The sequence below is a fragment of the Electrona antarctica genome (genome assembly GCF_951216825.1).
Source record: "Electrona antarctica genome assembly, chromosome: 7".
Lineage (NCBI taxonomy): Eukaryota > Metazoa > Chordata > Actinopteri > Myctophiformes > Myctophidae > Electrona > Electrona antarctica.
In genome coordinates this window covers 27,468,542-27,486,888 of record NC_136812.1, presented here as the reverse complement: position 1 = coordinate 27,486,888, position 18,347 = coordinate 27,468,542, and the positions used below count along the sequence as shown (strand labels likewise).

Genomic DNA, 18,347 nt, shown 5'->3' with positions numbered 1-18,347 from the left:
ACTGGATGGGTGGGACCTTAGTCCGCCCTGCTTGTTGATATAACACACTGTCGTGGTGTTGTCTAACCGTACAAGAACGTGGTAGCCTTTGACGTAGCGTTCGAAGTGGCGTAATGCCAGCAGCACCGCCAGCAACTCCAGATAGTTGATGTGGAGAGATCCGTGACTCCGGTCCCAAACTCCCCTGGCCGCCCTGCCCTGAAGTGTGGTGCCCCAGACTGGCGTCTGTTGTGAGGACTTTCCTGGAGAGGACTCTTCCCGTGGGGACTCCCTCCGTTAGAGCGTTGTGGGATCCCCACCACTGGAGTCTCAGGAACTTCAGGAACTTCATCATCCATGATACCGCCCCAAGAGCGGCCCAGGGAGGCTGGGGGCCAAGGTGGGCCCTCCTGAGGAGGTGCTGGTTCGACAAGGGTGCTTTGGGGACCCGTAGTCTGTTGGTTGTGCTAACTGTAGCCGAAGGTTTTTTCGGCATTGGTCGATTTAGGCTTCGCGCCCAACTGAGTGTACACGCTGCTTTCGTTCTGGAAGGAAGCGGCGTTAGCATTGCCTGTTAGCATGTGGCTGGGCCACGGGTCCTGCGCAGGAGGGTCTGGGCGACGTTGTTGCTCGATTTCCTCGTCAAATTCGTCGTCATCAAATGAGGCTAGGAAATGGCTTTGAGCGCATCGCAGACACGTCTTTTTGGCCTGTCGTGACAATTCAGTGCATTTGCTGTATTCTCTCTGATCAGTCAGAGCCGCCTCAGCATGTTTCAGGCCCAAGCAGAAAACACACAGGTTATGTGGGTCTCGGGCCGACATCAAATTGTTGCATGTGTTAATGCGACAAAGCTTCTGAGGAGCTCTAGTGGTAGCCCCGGCCTGTTGTGTGCAGGCCGGGGCGCTAACATCACGATCATCCATATTCATTATTAGCGGTAACTCTGGTTAGTAGCAGTGCTACTAGCCACGAGCTAACGCTTGCTGCACGTGTGGTTTGAGCCATTAGCTGTGGGGCTATCGGCTATGGTGTACGCTAGCTAATGCTAGCGTCCATTTAGCTAGCACTAGGGTAGTACTAGTGTCAACGTGGGCTAACGGTAGTTTAGCTAGTGCTTTGATAACACTATTAGCAAAGTCAAAGTTAGTTAGCGCTCATTCAAGCTAGGACCTTGTAACCCTATAGAGAGTAAGCTAACGCTTTATTGAGCTAGCGCTAATGCTGCTAATGCTATGGTAGCATGTAGCAATGCAAGCTAGCGCTTAGCTAACGCTACCCAGTATCACACTAAAGGTTTGCTGTACTTAGCAGAATAGTGTCTTAAATCTTGGCGTAGCGTACTTACTGTTTGAAGTAACCACCGGGTAAAATACTAGGCACCTCGTGGTACAAGTGCGGGACCACTCGTCCTTTATGAGATTAATAGCACTTAGTATTGTTTTATACACTCGGCGATAACACAGCTTGTTCTGTCTGTATGCAGAAGAAAAGATGGATGGTGCGTGGACTGGAGATGTGGCCCCGTCTTATGTACCGGGTGCTGGCGTGTGTCATCACGCACAAAAGCAAATTAAGTTCAAATAACCTTTAAATTCAATTAATTATTTCTGTGGATTATATATTATTTTTTGATGTTCTGTGCTGCCATGGCAATTTGCATTTTTTTCCTAAAGAAATAAACAACATGAAAAACCTTGCCCCTAATATGATGAAATTCCAGGCCTGAGTCTTAGGGCGCGTTTGGAAATAGCGCACTGAGCAAACTAATAGGCGAGTGCGCTCCGGTGCGGTATTTCCGAACGCGCCCTTAATGTCTGCAAACATGTGCCGTACGTGTCTTAAGTCAGAAAGAAAGATGGAGAGAAGTATTATGGCATGTCTCCTTGCGGATATTTGTGCACCTTTTCTGCAAAAAGGCATATCAATCATTCACATCTAAACTGACATTCCCCTCCATTTTATTCTACTCTCCTCTCTCTTCCTCTCATACGTTGTTCTCTCTCTCTGGTCTCACCTCTCTCCATCCTCCCCGTCCACCTGCCCTTGTCTCTACTGCAGAGTTAGGCCAGGATGCTGTGCCAGGCTCTCCCCACAGTGCCAACATGGTGTCAGCAGCAGGCATGTTGCCATACCTCCAGGGACGGACAGCCGGAGGGGGAGATCAGAATGGACCGCACACCATCTCTAGCACTCCCGCTGCTTCCTTCTCAACATCTGACAGGCAGCCTGCGCCTCCTGGGACCACAGTGAGCTCCCAGCCCCAGGGACAGAGCTACTCCCTGGGGACCACAGTGAACTCCCACCCCCAGGGACAGAGCTACTCCCTGGGGACCACAGTGAGCTCCCACCCCCAGGGACAGAGCTACTCCCTGGGGATTAGTAACTCAGGCCTCGGCCCCCCTCCGCCCAAAGCCCCAGGAAACCAGCCCAGCATCTCTGATGGCTCCCCACTGGTAAGCATACAGCGTGCGCGCACACAGACACACGCACGCACACACACGCACGCACGCACGCACGCACGCACGCACGCACGCACGCACGCACACACATACACACCTAGATATCCACTGACTCCTCACATCCCTGCTTCACTTGTCTCTCTCATATGACTGGTGTTCTATGGCTAGGGGCATTCCTGCTGGTCTCTGGCTTCTGTCCACTTGATGCCTGCTTTACTGTCTTCCTTATGGTCCATCAGCTTGTCCCCATTGTCAACTTGTCTGCCTTTGACTCTCCAGACCTGTCTAAAACCCTCTACATTGCTGCCTGCCAAATGTGGCCATGTCAGTGTTGGGTTCACACATTGCTATGCTACAGTATAACATTCTTTGATGTCCATGGTGAAAACAATGATGGCCAGTGGTACATTTGGAGCTGAGAATGTTAATTATAGAGCTAAGACAAACCTGTAAAGTCATTCTTGATTCTATAGTCCCCTGGCTGTCTTCTCCTGAGCCTCTGCTTTTTAATAATGGAGATCAGCTCCCACTAGAGGGGAACTGTAATTAATTGGCAGCACAAAAACGAACTGTTTTTCAATGCTTATTTAAACTGTACTGCAGCTCATCTGAGTGTCTGAGAACCTGGGTGAACGCACCCAGGTTCTCAAACTGTTTTGGCTTCAGCACCCGCTTTCCCTGATTTCTGAATCCAAGTACCACCTTTACCCAACTATAATGCTTTCATTAGAAAAACATAGCTAACATATTAATGATACTATGGAATGAAGGATAACCCACCCTTTGAAGTATATAATATACTGTATAACGATTCTTGTGTCTTTAGTCTGTAGTTGCTGAACATTAACATTAAAAATGTGGCACCTGGAGCCAACTACTGTGGCTTTAAACTGACAACATCAAAGTGCTTCACTTGGAGCAAAAAACATAAGAGTAAATACAATGAATTGGAAAGCCAACTAGTGCTGCACAATTCTTGCTCAAATTTAGAAATTCTTCAGTTCTTTAGAGCTAACTCTTTTTTGCTAATGGCAAACAAAAATCTGTATGGTCAAAATAACCTCATTATGTCATCAGAAGAAAATAAGTCCTACTATACTACGTATGTTAACCCTCAAATAAGATTCTGTTTTTGATATCATCAAACAATATAGACAGAGCACCTAAAACCACCCTTGAGGGACCCCACATGTTAGTGGGTGAGGTGAGGACATGTTGCCATTCACACCACACCCACATTCTCTGCCAACTCAAGGCTGCACAGAGTTTTTTTTCCCTCCAGCTACCAGATTCCTGAGTGAGAACATGGTAAAAAAATAAGTAAGAATCCTGAGCAGCTGCTCAAAATGTTACTTGAAGTATCCAGAACTATGCTTAACCACTTAAACATTCTAGTCAGAACCTTAAACCCGGACTTGGGTTGTAACCCGGACTTACTTACAACTGTGCTTTGACCGCTTGTTTCAAAGTGCTGTGCTGTGTCTCATTGTGTTAAGATGTTCTCTTAACACAATGGTCATTGGTTTAAAACTGCTCCAAGGTTGACCTACTCTTCACTCCAAAGCATGTTTTTAAAGCCAAACATCCACAACAGTGAAAGCACTAGGGACACTGTGATGGAACAGAAAGAACTGTGGTTCACTTTGTTAACACATTCTCTAGTTGTTACCAAGATTGTTGGTTCAAACCCTGCCAAGGTTGTCCTTCTCTTGACCCTGAAGCTTATTTTGAAGGCTAAGATCCAGAGCATCACTTAATGTAAAGTACTAGAGAGACTGAGTTTCAGCAACATTGTTATTGCTATAACGAATCAAGGTTGAAGAAAGCACACATGGTCATACATTTCAACAATAAAGTCACCTCAGACAACAAACATGACCTATGAGTTACTACTGGAAAAGAAAGAGAGAGAGAAAGAAAGAAAGCAGTTAAGCTGTGAAGCTACAGTGTCACTACACTGACGTGTGATTTGGGATCGCACTGGAATGCTTGGAACGCCACACCCTCCAGAGGCGCTGCTAGAGTGTAAACTGCACCCAGACCCTCTCCAATTTAAGTGTCACCTCACCATAACACACTTTACAGTAAGAGCACTAATACGATACCAGAGCCTGAAAAAATATATATTTTTTTGTATTAAATAACATTATTTTGTTTCTCAGTACTGTATGTTCATGTATGTGTTAATTGTATCATTAAACATAACATTATTATTTTTTTCACCCATTTTCGACTTTCTCTCACATAATATACGACCTAGGGAAAAAGGTTGGGAAACACTGACCTAGGCTACCTCCACAATGGGGTAAACACTGGGGTCTATGTGATAAATATTAAAATAAGGAGTTGAGCTGCGATGGGTTGCAGCCATATAGTCTAGAGATTTCATTGCATTTCTAAAACATTGCTGCTCCAAGATGCTCATGAATGAAAAGCTATGATTCACTCTGAGGCAAACAACAGAAGTCTACACGATGATGAAATGATAAATATGGATTTCTGTACCTGTCTCCTCTCATTCCAGGCTGGCAGTGTACAAGGTTCGCTATTGGGTGAACCACCTAAAGAAGTCAGGCTTCCTTCTAACCCTTATCTGAACCTAGCCAGCGTTCTGCCAGGCATGTCACTGCAAGGTACGCATGCACGCACGTCGCACGTTGCACGCACACAGGCACGCAGGCATGCACAGTTACATGGCACCATTACATAATTTGCGCTTACCCCTGTAACGGAAAGCTGACATTGTATTTCATGTTTATGGCCATAGACCTAGGGCTAACCATTATGCATGGTTATATTAAAAATACATGGGCCAGTGACAAATACGGGTTGGCAAGTTGAGATTTTTTTCCAAGCATGAATCAGAAGTACACAGTTGTTCCTTACTTAGATTAACTTGGTTTGTATATGTATGATGCTTTGTATGTACTTTTTGTGTTGTCCAAGATGACTTCATGTGCTTAAATTCACAATTACAAGGAAAATCCATGTACAAAGTATACACTGCCCCAAATCGTGCCTATGCATCCCTAACATCAACTTTCTTATACATATCATAGGGGTAAAGACAACTCCCCTCTCTGCAGTTTATTTATGAGCTGGCTACACTAAAACAGGCTAAAAAATTGTCAGTGATGTTAGATGGCGAGTTTGTACTTCTGCCCTCTGGGAGAAGATACAAATAACCAAAGTGGAAATACATCAGATTTAAAAAATTGTTTGTACCAGCATCAACTAAGATGTTGAACGAGGCTCTGAAACAGCAGTAACTGTGTGAGGCTAGATTATCCACATCATGTGTGCAATTGTGTAATGTTGTGTCTCCCTCTGTAATGTATTTTGTTTGTCATTGATGTTTTATGTGTGGCTGTAGCTGGGGTGAAAGCCCATTACAAATTTACCTTGTGGACAATAAAGTTTACCTTGACCTTGATAAAGACTACATAAACTTCTAATGTCTCTTAATCCTGTATTTTTCAATCCATGGTTCCTTACACCAATCCCCAGGGCCAGTTGGAAGTAAAGTCCCTGGAGGTCAACCTGCTTCTGGGGTGTATGGCAGCTCGGTGGCCCCTGGTGCTTCCCAGGTCCCTCTCTCCTACAGTGGGGCAGCTACGGTCACAGCCCCGTACAGCACAGATGCCTCCACTGATTATAGTCACTACAGCCAAGTGTACACACAGGTAATTCACATGCATGGTCGCATGCATGCACACACACACACACACACACACACACACACACACACACACACACACACACACACACACACACACACACACACACACACACACACACACACACACACACACACAGAAGGGGCGCATACATTAGTCCAACATACTGTAATGACGGGTGGGGTTCGCTCCATCGAACGACATGACAACCTTCTTTCTTTATGTTGCTTTTATTTCAAATAAACCTAGTAGCCTAGTATGCTAGCGCAACCCAACGGCTCAGAGCACAACAACAACACACAAACTAGTAAACGTGCTTCCGCCCTCACCCCGGAAGTACTTCCCCCCGGGTCGACCTTAAAGGAACACACACAGTAACACAGTCCCAACCATAACACATAACAGTACTAGTGTCCCACTGGGACGCTACATTGCCCCCACCTAAGGGGTTTACAGAAACTGTCCCCAGTAACCCCTAACCCAACGTCATAGTCCCGGAGGTGTTGAGGCAACCGCCTCTGTCTCTGTCCGCGCCTCGGGGCCTCCGGTGACCCCCTTGGAGACACATCCGACATGGAGAGGCCCTCAGCCTCACCCTGGTTCTCAACCGCCTCCAAACGTGGTTGATAAGGTGCTAGCCGGTCCCGGTGAAGGACCACCTTGTGCCCGCGGCCCCCCAGCATCTGCACCCGGTAGACCACGTCAGACAACTTTTGCAATACAGTACATGGCCCAATCCACTTGCTGCACAGTTTAGGTGACACGCCCTTCTTCCGGATTGGGCTAAACACCCACTGGAGCAAAATCCATCCCCACACTGAACACACAATCATACAATGTAGTGAGAGAAGAGCAGACACATCTACTGTAAACGCACCAGAAGGAAGACAGACACATGTACACACAGTTGCAATATTGTATTTGTATCAACACAAATGCATACTGTACGTGTATGCAAACACATCTCATGCTGTAAATGTGTACTACCTAGTAAAACAACAACACCACTGGCTAATTGCACTTATAGTTATAGTGCTCAGTGTGAATGGCCCTTTAGTCTGCGCAACAGTGCCACTTTAGGTCACCCAGGGGTATTGCAGCTGTTGAGGCCTCGAACTCAGACATACAGACATACAGATGTGAGAATGTGCCTTTCCAAGAAATGTGCCGTTCCTGGGAGTGGTATGCCGTTTCAAAAATGGTTTATAAGATTTGTAATTCTTTCTCTCCCATGTCCGTATATATACGTACTGGGGGAGCTATGGGACATTATTTGCCAGGTCCGTACTCCGTATATATACGGACCCCAACGTATACTCTGTGTATATAGTGGTTGAGCCCCACGGCAGCGTTTAACATAGATCCGGTTGCTATGCAACGCCTCCATCACCACTAGCTATGGGACATTAAATCTGATGTCGGAATCCAGGAGAGCTGTCCATAGTGGATCTTCAGCCACTCAAAGTTCGGATGTCATTTGTGACTTTGTACCACGTCGCTCCCGACATGTAAACGTTTCTGGCGAGATGTAAACAGTGTGCGCTAATGCTAATGATAGCAAAGTGTGTGTATTGAGTGTGTGTATGGGGGTGGCGGGGGGTGGAATCTCCTTCTCTTAAAGTGAACGCTAATGGTGGCTACATTTACTACATTTATGCTAACACATAAAATAATTGAAATGGTATACCGTTTTTCGAAGCGGTGTACTGTTTTGCCCCATCCCCTCGGTCTTCATATTGGCTGGGCTTTAAACAGCCATAACAATTACAGTCTGTCTTACAGGACAGACTGTAATTGATTAAGCCCCATTTTGTAAAAACAGTATACCGTTCTGAAGAATGGTATACCATTTTAAAAATTGTATAAATCATTTTTGGAACGGCATTCCACTCCCAGGAACGGCACATATACCGGTTTGGAAAGGCACATAGCCACATACCATGCCAAATACCACTTTTGGAGCTTAACATTTAAAGTACAAAAATAAAAAAAGATTTTTAAAAACTAAAAAACAATTGTGTATAATATTACAGTCTGGCCTCTGACACTAAGAGAAATGGAGACGGACATTACAGAGAAAGCAGGGAGGATGGATAGTTGAACAGAGAATGTGACAGACGGAGAGAGAGGGGGGGGGGGGGCTTGGCAGGAGATGTGTCCATCTGCCATGCTTCTCTCTTCATGAAGCTCTCCCACTGTCACTGATGGCATTCATGATTCACTTACACCTCATTTCTTTCTTTCTTTCTTTCTTTCTTTCTTTCTTTCTTTCTTGGTTTTCTTTTTCTTCACTTTGTTTCCTGCAGCTATTCTACCAATACTGCAGTGTTGATGCGAATTCAGTTTTGAAATGTTAATTACTTATACAAAAGGAATGAGTCATAATTGGACAACATGAAAAAAGTATGTGTGTGTGACTGTGACTGTGACTGTGTGTGTGTGTGTGTGTGTGCGTGCGTGCGTGCGTGCGTGCGTGCGTGCGTGCGTGCGTGCGTGCGTGTGTGCGTGCGTGCGTGCGTGTGTGTAGAAGGGTGTCTGTTATAAGATGCTTATATAAAGAAACCGATATTTAGAACCATGACAGACTTAAAACCAAATAAAACAAGAACATTTTTTTTTCTCCACAATTTGAAATTTGTGTGTGTGTGTGTGTGTGTGTGTGTGTGTGTGTGTGTGTAGGATGCCATGCAACAGTGGTACCAGCACTACCAAGCAGCACAGGCCCACAGCTACAACACTGCTGTCACACAGGAGAGCACAGCCACGGACTGCAGCAAGGAACACACACAGGTACTCTAGCACAACACGCACGCACGCACGCACGCACGCACGCACGCACGCACGCACGCACGCACGCACGCACGCACGCAGATTTGTGTATCGTAAGCCTCGTGTAGCCAGCCTTCATCTGCCTTTGCAATGCATATTAATGTATCTTACCTTTGTCTGTGTTGTAGACACCAGTCGTGTCATCCTACGGGGATTACAATTCCTACATGCAGGCGTTCACGCAGTACTACTCCCAGAATGCAGTGAACCAAGGCTACCCCAGCAAGGTGTACACACACACACACACACACACACACACACACACACACACACACACACACACACACACACACACACACACACACACACACACACACACACACACACACACACACACACACACGTACGTACATATACTGTAGCAGACTATTCCTACACACATAACACACAACATACAAGAAGTTATAATGTATCACTCCCACACTTCAGTCAAGTCAAACAGGCATACCGTAGTTTAACTCTACAGTGTTACAGTGTAACAATTATGTAAAAGGAAAATAAATAAGCCTATCTAAGTAGCCTACTTGAGCTTACAACATATCCGCCATGCAAGCTGAGCCCTGCTCCGGACTCCCGGGGGCAGTGAGCTGGTATTTACAAGCTGTTAGTTAGTGTGTTTATTTGGAGAGCTTGACCCCACTCTGGGACACTGATATCCTGAACATCACTCTGCACCCCAGCAGCTGTACCCTCCCCAAACCCAAGAACCCTAACCAACCTGCCCTGACCAGTCACCGTGCAGGTGTTAATAACGGTGTGTGGGTGTGTGGGTGTGTGTGTGCGTGCGTGCGTGCGTGCGTGCGTGCGTGCGTGGGTGTGTGTGTGTGTGTGTGCGTGCGTGCGTGCGTGCGTGCGTGCGTGCGTGCGTGCGTGCGTGCGTGCGTGCGTGCGTGCGTGCGTGCGTGCGTGCGTGCGTGCGTGCGTGCGTGCGTGCGTGCGTGCGTGCGTGCGTGCGTGCGTGCGCTTGTATTACTTTGCTTGTGAGGGTTAAATAATTGTATACCCTCAAGTATAGTAGCATTTGTTAAATAGACATTTTGAGGACAATTTTCCTGGTCCTCACTGCCAGAGACAGCCTGTGAGCTTGTAGATCTCCTATGTTTGGCATAGCAACTAATAAATGGCATTTGTAAAATGGTCTTCACAAGTATAGTACAAACATGTGTTACCGTGTGTGAATGCATATGTGCGTATTTGTTTTGTTGGCAGGTGTTTTGGATCTGTGTGTATCTAATCATGTAAGATTGTGTGTATATGTATATAATTGTATACAATACATGTGCAGTATATAACTATCTATCTATCCATCTGTGTGTGTGTGTGTGTGTGTGTGTGTGTGTGTGTGTGTGTGTGTGTGTGTGCGTGCGTGCGTGCGTGCGTGCGTGCGTGCGTGCGTGCGTGCGTGCGTGCGTGCGTGCGTGCGTGCGTGCGTGCGTGGGTGGGTGCTTGCGTGCGTGTGTCTTACAGGAAGTTGACATATGTAAGCCTCTCGGTGTCTCCCTGCACACAGTCAGTAACGGAGGTGCCCCGCCTCAGGCCGTCATGCCAGCTGCAGCCGTCCTGCCAGCCTACAGCACCATGCCCATGATGCCAGGCTACATAGGGACGCCCCACCCTGCGGCCGTGCCCAGCACGGTTGCACACACCGCTGCCACTGACTGGAACGCCTACTACTATGTGAGTACAGACAATATGGGCTGGAGGATGTGTAATATACTCTTTGCCGGTGCTATGTTATGGAGGAAAGGATATTATTATAGTGACCGCTTGTTTAAAAAAACGAATGTTTGTGTTTGTCTAATTGCACTCAACGTTCAGTATAACGTCCTCTCTCTTCTTTTTCAAGCTCATTAAACTCATTTAACTACAGTACACAGAAGGAACACAGTAGGAATTTCCTCTGCTAGCAATATTTCCTATCGACCAATTGAACGATGGCCGAACAAAAAACTATATTTTTTGGGGGCATCTAATAAAAAAAACTAAAAAAACAACAACAAGCTGAACTGCCCAGTTTTCTCCTACAAACTAACACATCTATCAAATCAGAGTTGTTTAGATACCAGTGCATTTGCTCATGGACATAGAAAACTGTATTGGTGTCCTAAACTACAAATAGGCCCCGAAAAACCCGGCCAATGGCGATTATATAAAAACAAGCCCAAATTGATTAAATCAATTAATGACCAGCTGCATAATTATTATCTGCGGGGGCCTCTGTGTCAATTTCAGACACACACAAACACACACAGAAACAGCGCATCACAGTTTAGCCAATGAGAAAGCCAACTGGACTAGACTACTAGAGGACTAGCTTACACATCGATGATAGACTCAGCTTGCTATTTCATAGCAGCTGGTAAAAATCGGTCGACCACTTATAAATTGCATATTTTATCCTAGTCAAACACAACAAATGTATTATTACATTCTGGTGGACTGGATGCTTCCATGCACAACATAACAACATTTCACTGCATATACACATGAGCCTCTTGAGCTTTGAATCCAAATCTTGAATCTTTTAACTTTCTACGCGGAAGGCTACAAAAGCTTATCAAAAAGACTTGATTGAAAGAATTATAAAGAGGAGAATTAAAGAAAGAAGATTTGGTGAGCTAAGTGTCTCTGGAAAGATTAATATCTTTGTACAAACAGACTCCATCCTTCCTGTAGTAGTAAATCCAGCAATTCGGATTCTGTTAGATCATACTCACGTGCACGCACGCACGCACGCACGCACGCACGCACGCACGCACGCACGCACGCACGCACGCACGCACGCACGCACACACACACCCCCACACACACACACACCCACACACACACACACCCACACACACACACACACACGTTGCTTTATTTGCGTATTGTCTGTTGTATTGTATTCTTTCTTGGTCCCGCCTTATCGCTGCTTGCAGCTATATTTGTTAAGTTGCAATTGTTCTGTATTAAAAACATCACCGTATAGAAATACAATAAAATTGGATAAAGTCTGAATAATGACTTATATCTAACACAAAATGTTTGACCAGTATTGGAATATTAAGATTGACCAGGAGTTATTACACACCCTTGACCCCCTTTACTTTATAAATTTCACATGAAACCTTAGTCCTATAAGATTTCACATAATATTGTCCTATATAATCCTGATTTAAAGTGCATTTGTATTTTACTTTTATTTATTTGTTGTTCTTTGTTCAGCTGGCTGTCAGATCAAAGCTCTTATGGAAGCTGACAGTGTGACTCCACAGACTCCTGTATCTCCTGCCAGTGGCAGATGGGAGAACGGGCTGTGGCAGGGATGAGTGGGGTAGCTGATCATGCAGGAGGCTTGGAAGCAGTGTTTTTGCTCCAGGCCCTCAATCGGTGGCAATGAGGCCCCAATAGTTCTTTCTGCTACCCTCACCACTCACTTCACAGCCTCTGAGATGCTTCTTGTGGATGAGGCATGCACGGAAATGTGCAACATTTGTGTAAACAGTGGACAGATTTGTAAACAGCCCCAAAGCAGCCAAGAACAAAAATGAGCAATATGCAAGTGACTCACTGAAATGATCCAATGTCTTTTCCTCTTTCTTTCCTCTGTCCTCTTTATCTGCCTTTCTTTTAGAACCAGGCAAGGGGGCAGAAGCGGGAGTACCCTCAGCTGGCAATACAGGACATAACCTCATCAGAAGGTGCCTACATAGGGCAACACTCCCAAGGCCTAGGGGGTCAGTATGCAGATTATTTCAAGAGGAAGAGAATTTAGTCTGAGCTGAAACAGGCTACTCTAAAGCCCAGGGAGGGAACACAAGTAAGGACACAGACACAAAGACGTCTGCTCTAACAATACATCACTGAATGTCACAGCACCCCTCTGTGGCCATTTTGGTGACCATATTTTGCATCCCGACCTTCATAGTAGGCATTGAGTTAATCAGGGAGGCAAAATGGTTCAAGCGAAAGCAAGCCATAGTGCTCTATGATGGTATGTGATGATGCACTCACGCTCGCACAGTCGCACAGTCGCACAGTCTCACACACACACACACACACACACACACACACACACACACACACACACACACACACACACACACACACACACACACACACACACACACACACACACATGCTTTTGTCCTGTTCAAGCCTTAACTCAAACTATCCTCTCAGTCAATGTGTAAATGTTTAACAAACTATAACTTGTACATTTTGTTTTCTAATATAAATTATCGGTGTATAAGCTGCTAAGTTTTTTAGTCAGCCTTTACTTTATCTATCTATCTCTTTCAATCTCTCTATCTATTGATAATTCTCTCTTCCTCTTGAAAAGAGGAAATATGGGTCTTTACTGTTACACACAACTTCAACTGATCCTCCACCCTACTTTAATTTTTTTTTAAATTGCTTTTGTTATACTGCATTTCTATGGAGTTGTTGACGTGTGTGGGTGTGTGTGCGTGGGTGTGCGTGTGCTTGAGACTGTATGGGGGTATGTTTTGCTATCTGTAACCATAGGAAACAATCAGCCATTTTGGATGCTAGCTTGAGGGCGCATCAGGAACTATGGCCTCAACCAATCACAGCCCTTAACTGTGGAAATTGGCAAAAGTAAGTCTGGTCTCGTAGACAGTGAATGGAAGCCTGTTTTTCTGCCTTTTATAACCATTGGATAAAAGTTTACTGGTGCATACCAATTATAATATAGATTATAGAAAGCCATAAAACCATTAATGGACATTTTAGCTCCTTTGTGGCCTAGAGCAGTGTTTCCTAACCTTTTTTGGGCCAGTGCCTCCTATATATCCAGGTCCCTTACCGCCTCCCACACCCAATTAAAGTGTAAGGCTTTATTTATTTAATGTGTATTGTGTTGCAGAAAACATCTAATTTCCACATATCAGATTTACATTAACGTGGACTGTGATTATTATGTAATTATTAGCCTACTTCCCAGGGAGAGAATGAAATTGTAACTAGAATTGTATAGATGTCAGGCCCTGTCACATCAGGTCCCTCTCACAGCACTGAATGGAAGGGCTGTCATGGACCTTTTTTTCCCATGGTAACATTCTCCCGGGGTAACCTGCCGGGGGTAACCTGCCTTGCCACAGGGATGTGACATCCCTGTCACATAGTGCTGTGATAGGGGCCTGATGTAACAAGGCCTGAAAAATATTAGCCCCCCCAACATCCTTATATGCCCCCTGGGGGGCTGTACCACCAGTTTATGTATAGGATTAAAAGGCATTCAAAACCATTCACTGTTCTGAACTTTTCAATGAAAACTAACAAACAAACATAACATTTAAAAGTAATCAAATGCATTTTATTTTATAATACGTTGATTGTTTTAGCATCTAGGCCATAATAAAGCTTCCCTGAGCTTACTCCAGATTATTCCACACAGACAGAAACCACTAAAGGCTTTAATCACAACTCTGTTACCAAAAGCAATAACAAAATAAATACCTATTCATGAAACTTCTTCCCACTCTACCCCTTTGCTCTAGTCTCGTCTTGCCATCTCCTCAGAATTTAGGGTACTGTGCACCATGCACAATTCCCCCCCCCCCCCACTGCAGTCGGGCGGCCGTTTTGTAGGCACAGCATGGTATTGCGTACCTTATTTTTTGCCTCTTCTCTGGGATCCTGTGAAGTCACTGCCATGTCCCTTCTTTGTTGCTCTGTAAGGGAATTACTAGGACACTGAATGGGAATTTATTTAAAAACATATATCTTTCTTACAGTGAGTTAGCCTCCAGTATTGACTTCCTTTCAAGCAGCCATTAGAAGGAACGGAACGTCTTGTAACAAATAGTAATTGTATGAGAAAGAGAGGTTGCGCATCAGCATTGGTTTTCAGTGGAGTGCTAAACCCAAATCCAGTAAACATCACGTTTTTTAAATAGTAATTGTAACCTGTATCAGTGATTTCTCTCGTCACAGTTTTCTAAACAGGGAAAATACATACCCAATGTGTTTTCATATTGTGGTTTGTCTGCCGGTTCTTCAGCTATCAATGTCTAGGTTTTACTGGTAAAATGGAAATAATATGAATTCCTAGCCAGAGGGTTAGTTTCAATCTAATTCATATTAAGAGGGAATTGTATTATTATTATTTGCTTCTGGTGCAGACATCCTGTCTAACAAACAGACATCTAAGGCTCTTACATATGAGTGTCTAATAAAGACATACCATAGTTTTTCATGTCTTACAAGCTAGTTGTATGCACGTTCTTGTCCTGCCAGTGCTGACAAAATGTTTGAAAACAATATTCCTTTTGTTGCCCTGGAGAAAAGCTCACACATTTATCCAATAGTAAATGGACCTGAGAATGCTGGTCAATAATGTATTGTATATAGCCAATAGCCATGTATTGTATATCGCACAAGTCTTACTTGAGTTTCTCCCCATTGGGATAAGAATAAGACCACATTCAGGTTATCGAACAGAGAATGGTAGGTTCACTTGCACCAAATCAATTATGGTATAGTTATTTATCAAATATCACTAGTAACAAACTAGATAGAAAAGGTTAACCACCGAGCAAGCTTACGTTGCGACGTCACCTTCAGCCAACTCAGCGGCGTCCGAGTTATGTAAGAATTGCAAATCAGTTATATTTCAGCCTATATTTCCCTGCTGATGCTTTTCCTGGGGTTAAATATCAAGCTTTGAGCCGCTGGAGAATTTCGTAATCACATGTAATATGCACCACATCACATATTGTACAGTGAATGTGGTGCAGTGTGGGATGTTACTCCCATTGCTAGCATAGTAGCATTTGACACATTGTGGGAGAATGCATGGACCTTCATTGACCACTCTTTGTTTGCAGTTCTTTGTTGAGTGACACTGGATAATTTGCGTTGTTTAGATTGAATTCATGTCACAGCTTTCACCTGTGGTCAATTCATAAACAGTGCTTTTGCATCTCCCCATGAAAATCGATTCTCTTCATTCATTTGGGGACACAAAATAACCGAATCAAAGTCATGCCTTGCTCTCAACAGCTAGAGCCTTGTATTAACACAACAACTAACGTATTTAGACACAATTGAGTGATGTTCTCCAGTGGACAAGCTTTCTAACTGTTGCCTGGCTCTGAGCCACAGTTTGTTTTGCTTCCTGGTGTGAGTGGATGAGAATTTGTCAACTGGACTCTCTCTCTTCCACCACCTCTCTAAAAGGCAATGCTTGGGAGGAAATAGAAATGTGTGTGGCACCTTACACTAGCAGAGGGGACTTTGCATGAGTGTGCGCATGGATGACACAGTATCCGTGCCCGTTTGTGCGTATATGGATCAGTGCACATGCGAGTTCATACAGACCCGCTGTCTGCCAGACACTGTCTTCCTGCTGGTCTGTGCTGCTGTCTGTCATGATGTGTTCAGGCAGCCATGTATGTTAGTTTCTTCGGTGGCAGTTTCACTGATTGTACAGTATTAGCCTTTTCCTTTCTTTGCCTTGCCCACAGTACAGTAAAGCCATTACAGCATGTGGACGCAGTGGAGTACAGAGCTCTCTGTGTGTGGGAGAGAGACCTGCTAATTTTCTCCTATTGCCTTTAACAGGAGTAATAGGGCTTCTTGCGCTTGTGTGTTTGCGTGTGTTGTGTTGTATGTGTGTGTGGTGAGAGGTGGTATACAATACATTACTAAAAATGTGTTCCTTTCAAGTGTGGGGCAAGTGGAGCGAGAGGGGGCGGTGGGGTAGAGTGACTGGATGGGAACCACAAGGTTCCGAGTTCGAACCCAGGCTCCCCCAAAGTTAGTGTCGAAGTGACCTTGAGCAAGACTCTGAACCCCTAATTGCTCCCGATGTGCAGGTTGGTGCCTTGCATGGTTTCCTCCGGCACGGCGGCATCGGTGTGTGAATGGGTGTGTGAATGGGTGAATGTAATGCACAATCTCTGTAAAGCGCCTTGGATAAAGGCGCTATATAAATGCACCATTTAGAGAGAGAGAGATATGGATTGGATCAAAGTTTTCAGCTGAATTCCTTTCCTTCCCCTTTCTTTCTCCCTGTGTCTCCTCTCTGGTTATGTGTGCCACACACTGCATAATGCACCTTGAGCTGTCACACGTACATGCACACACAAAAATATACAGGCTCTTCCAGCAGTGTACTTCTACCAGTCCAGACAGTTGGTTTAAACTGTCAGTGAGGTGATTTCATGGGCCCACATTAATTAAGTGATGCAAAATTGAATATTTTTAAACAAATGACATGGCAGAAATGTTAAATGAAAATGAATATACACATTATATTATATTATGCTACGACCGCCAAAGTCTTTTGAGGAGGCGTGTCTGAAGCCTGTGCTGGACAGGAGTCCCCGGACGTAAAAACAAACATGCTGCGTGATTAGCCTCTACTAACCATGATGATGACCTCATAACACAATGTAAATTACTGTGTGAATGCATTCAACACTTTGATCAGTGTTTCATACACTGCAAAAACTATAAGTCTAGCATTCCAGCCCTGACATAAAAAGGATCCATCATTTCACCCATTAGGCTCAGAGGGACACTCTGGATTTTACAACTAAACCAGTGGTTCTCAAAGTGGGCGGCACCCCCATACCCAGCAAAATAGATTTAATATAGCATAAAGATCTTATGCTTAAGCTTTTTACGCGTTGAAATCTTTTAATTTGGGATACTTTTAACAACACAAATGCTGTCGTATATAGCCTGGTAAACCATCTCGGTCATGTGAATTAACATTATCATTATGTGTGTCTGGTCTGGCCCAGACACACATGTGTGGAAGTGGAAGAGCGAGCATCAGCCCTGAGCAGTGAGCACACATGATAATGTGAATTCTTGCTCTTACTTTTCTTATGGGGTCTCTACAAAACCTTTTCAGATGGGGGGCTATGGCAATACACATGAATTTAGTACCACTGAACTGATGAAGCCTGCGATGCGCATTCATAGTACTTCCACTCACAGCCTTCTGTGACAATGTTTTGCATCCACAGAAATCAGATTTACTGATTTAATGTGGTACTTAATGTGGGCATCACAAGTCAATCCTGTGTTGCTTTGAACTTTCAAGTTATATTGTAGAGAAAGGCTTGGGATTCCATTTCTGTATAACCTCACATGACGGGTACAGGCTTTAGTTCCGACATACTATTGATCCGAAACCTCAATCCCTAACCTAACCATAACCGCAAGCACGGGAGCAGCGCATGTCGGACCATCGCGTTATCGCATCGCATGTCCCCGCGCTTCGGACCTTTGGTGTATCGGAAAAGCGTGCGCACCCCCACATGGGATGAACTTTAAACAAATTTCGTTCCGTACACATGGAAACATCATATGTAGATCTCATTGGGTTACAAATCAGACGTTCATCTTTTGTGTATGAAGCCTTTAATCCATGTCCTCTGTG

At 44.7% G+C, this 18,347-nt stretch overlaps 1 protein-coding gene across 1 annotated transcript in view; it reads left to right on the top strand.

Annotated features, from left to right (window-relative positions):
• Positions 1–14,052, top strand: part of raver2 (ribonucleoprotein, PTB-binding 2) — a 107,928-nt gene extending 93,876 nt beyond the window's left edge. The window contains exons 10-16 of the mRNA XM_079504940.1: positions 2,041–2,435; positions 4,966–5,074; positions 5,949–6,124; positions 8,798–8,908; positions 9,076–9,174; positions 10,415–10,624; positions 12,564–14,052. Coding sequence (XP_079361066.1) covers positions 2,041–2,435; positions 4,966–5,074; positions 5,949–6,124; positions 8,798–8,908; positions 9,076–9,174; positions 10,415–10,624; positions 12,564–12,704 — 1,241 coding nt within the window. The 3' untranslated portion in view covers positions 12,705–14,052. The remainder of the gene's footprint in view (positions 1–2,040; positions 2,436–4,965; positions 5,075–5,948; positions 6,125–8,797; positions 8,909–9,075; positions 9,175–10,414; positions 10,625–12,563) is intronic.
• Positions 14,053–18,347: the final 4,295 nt, after the last annotated feature.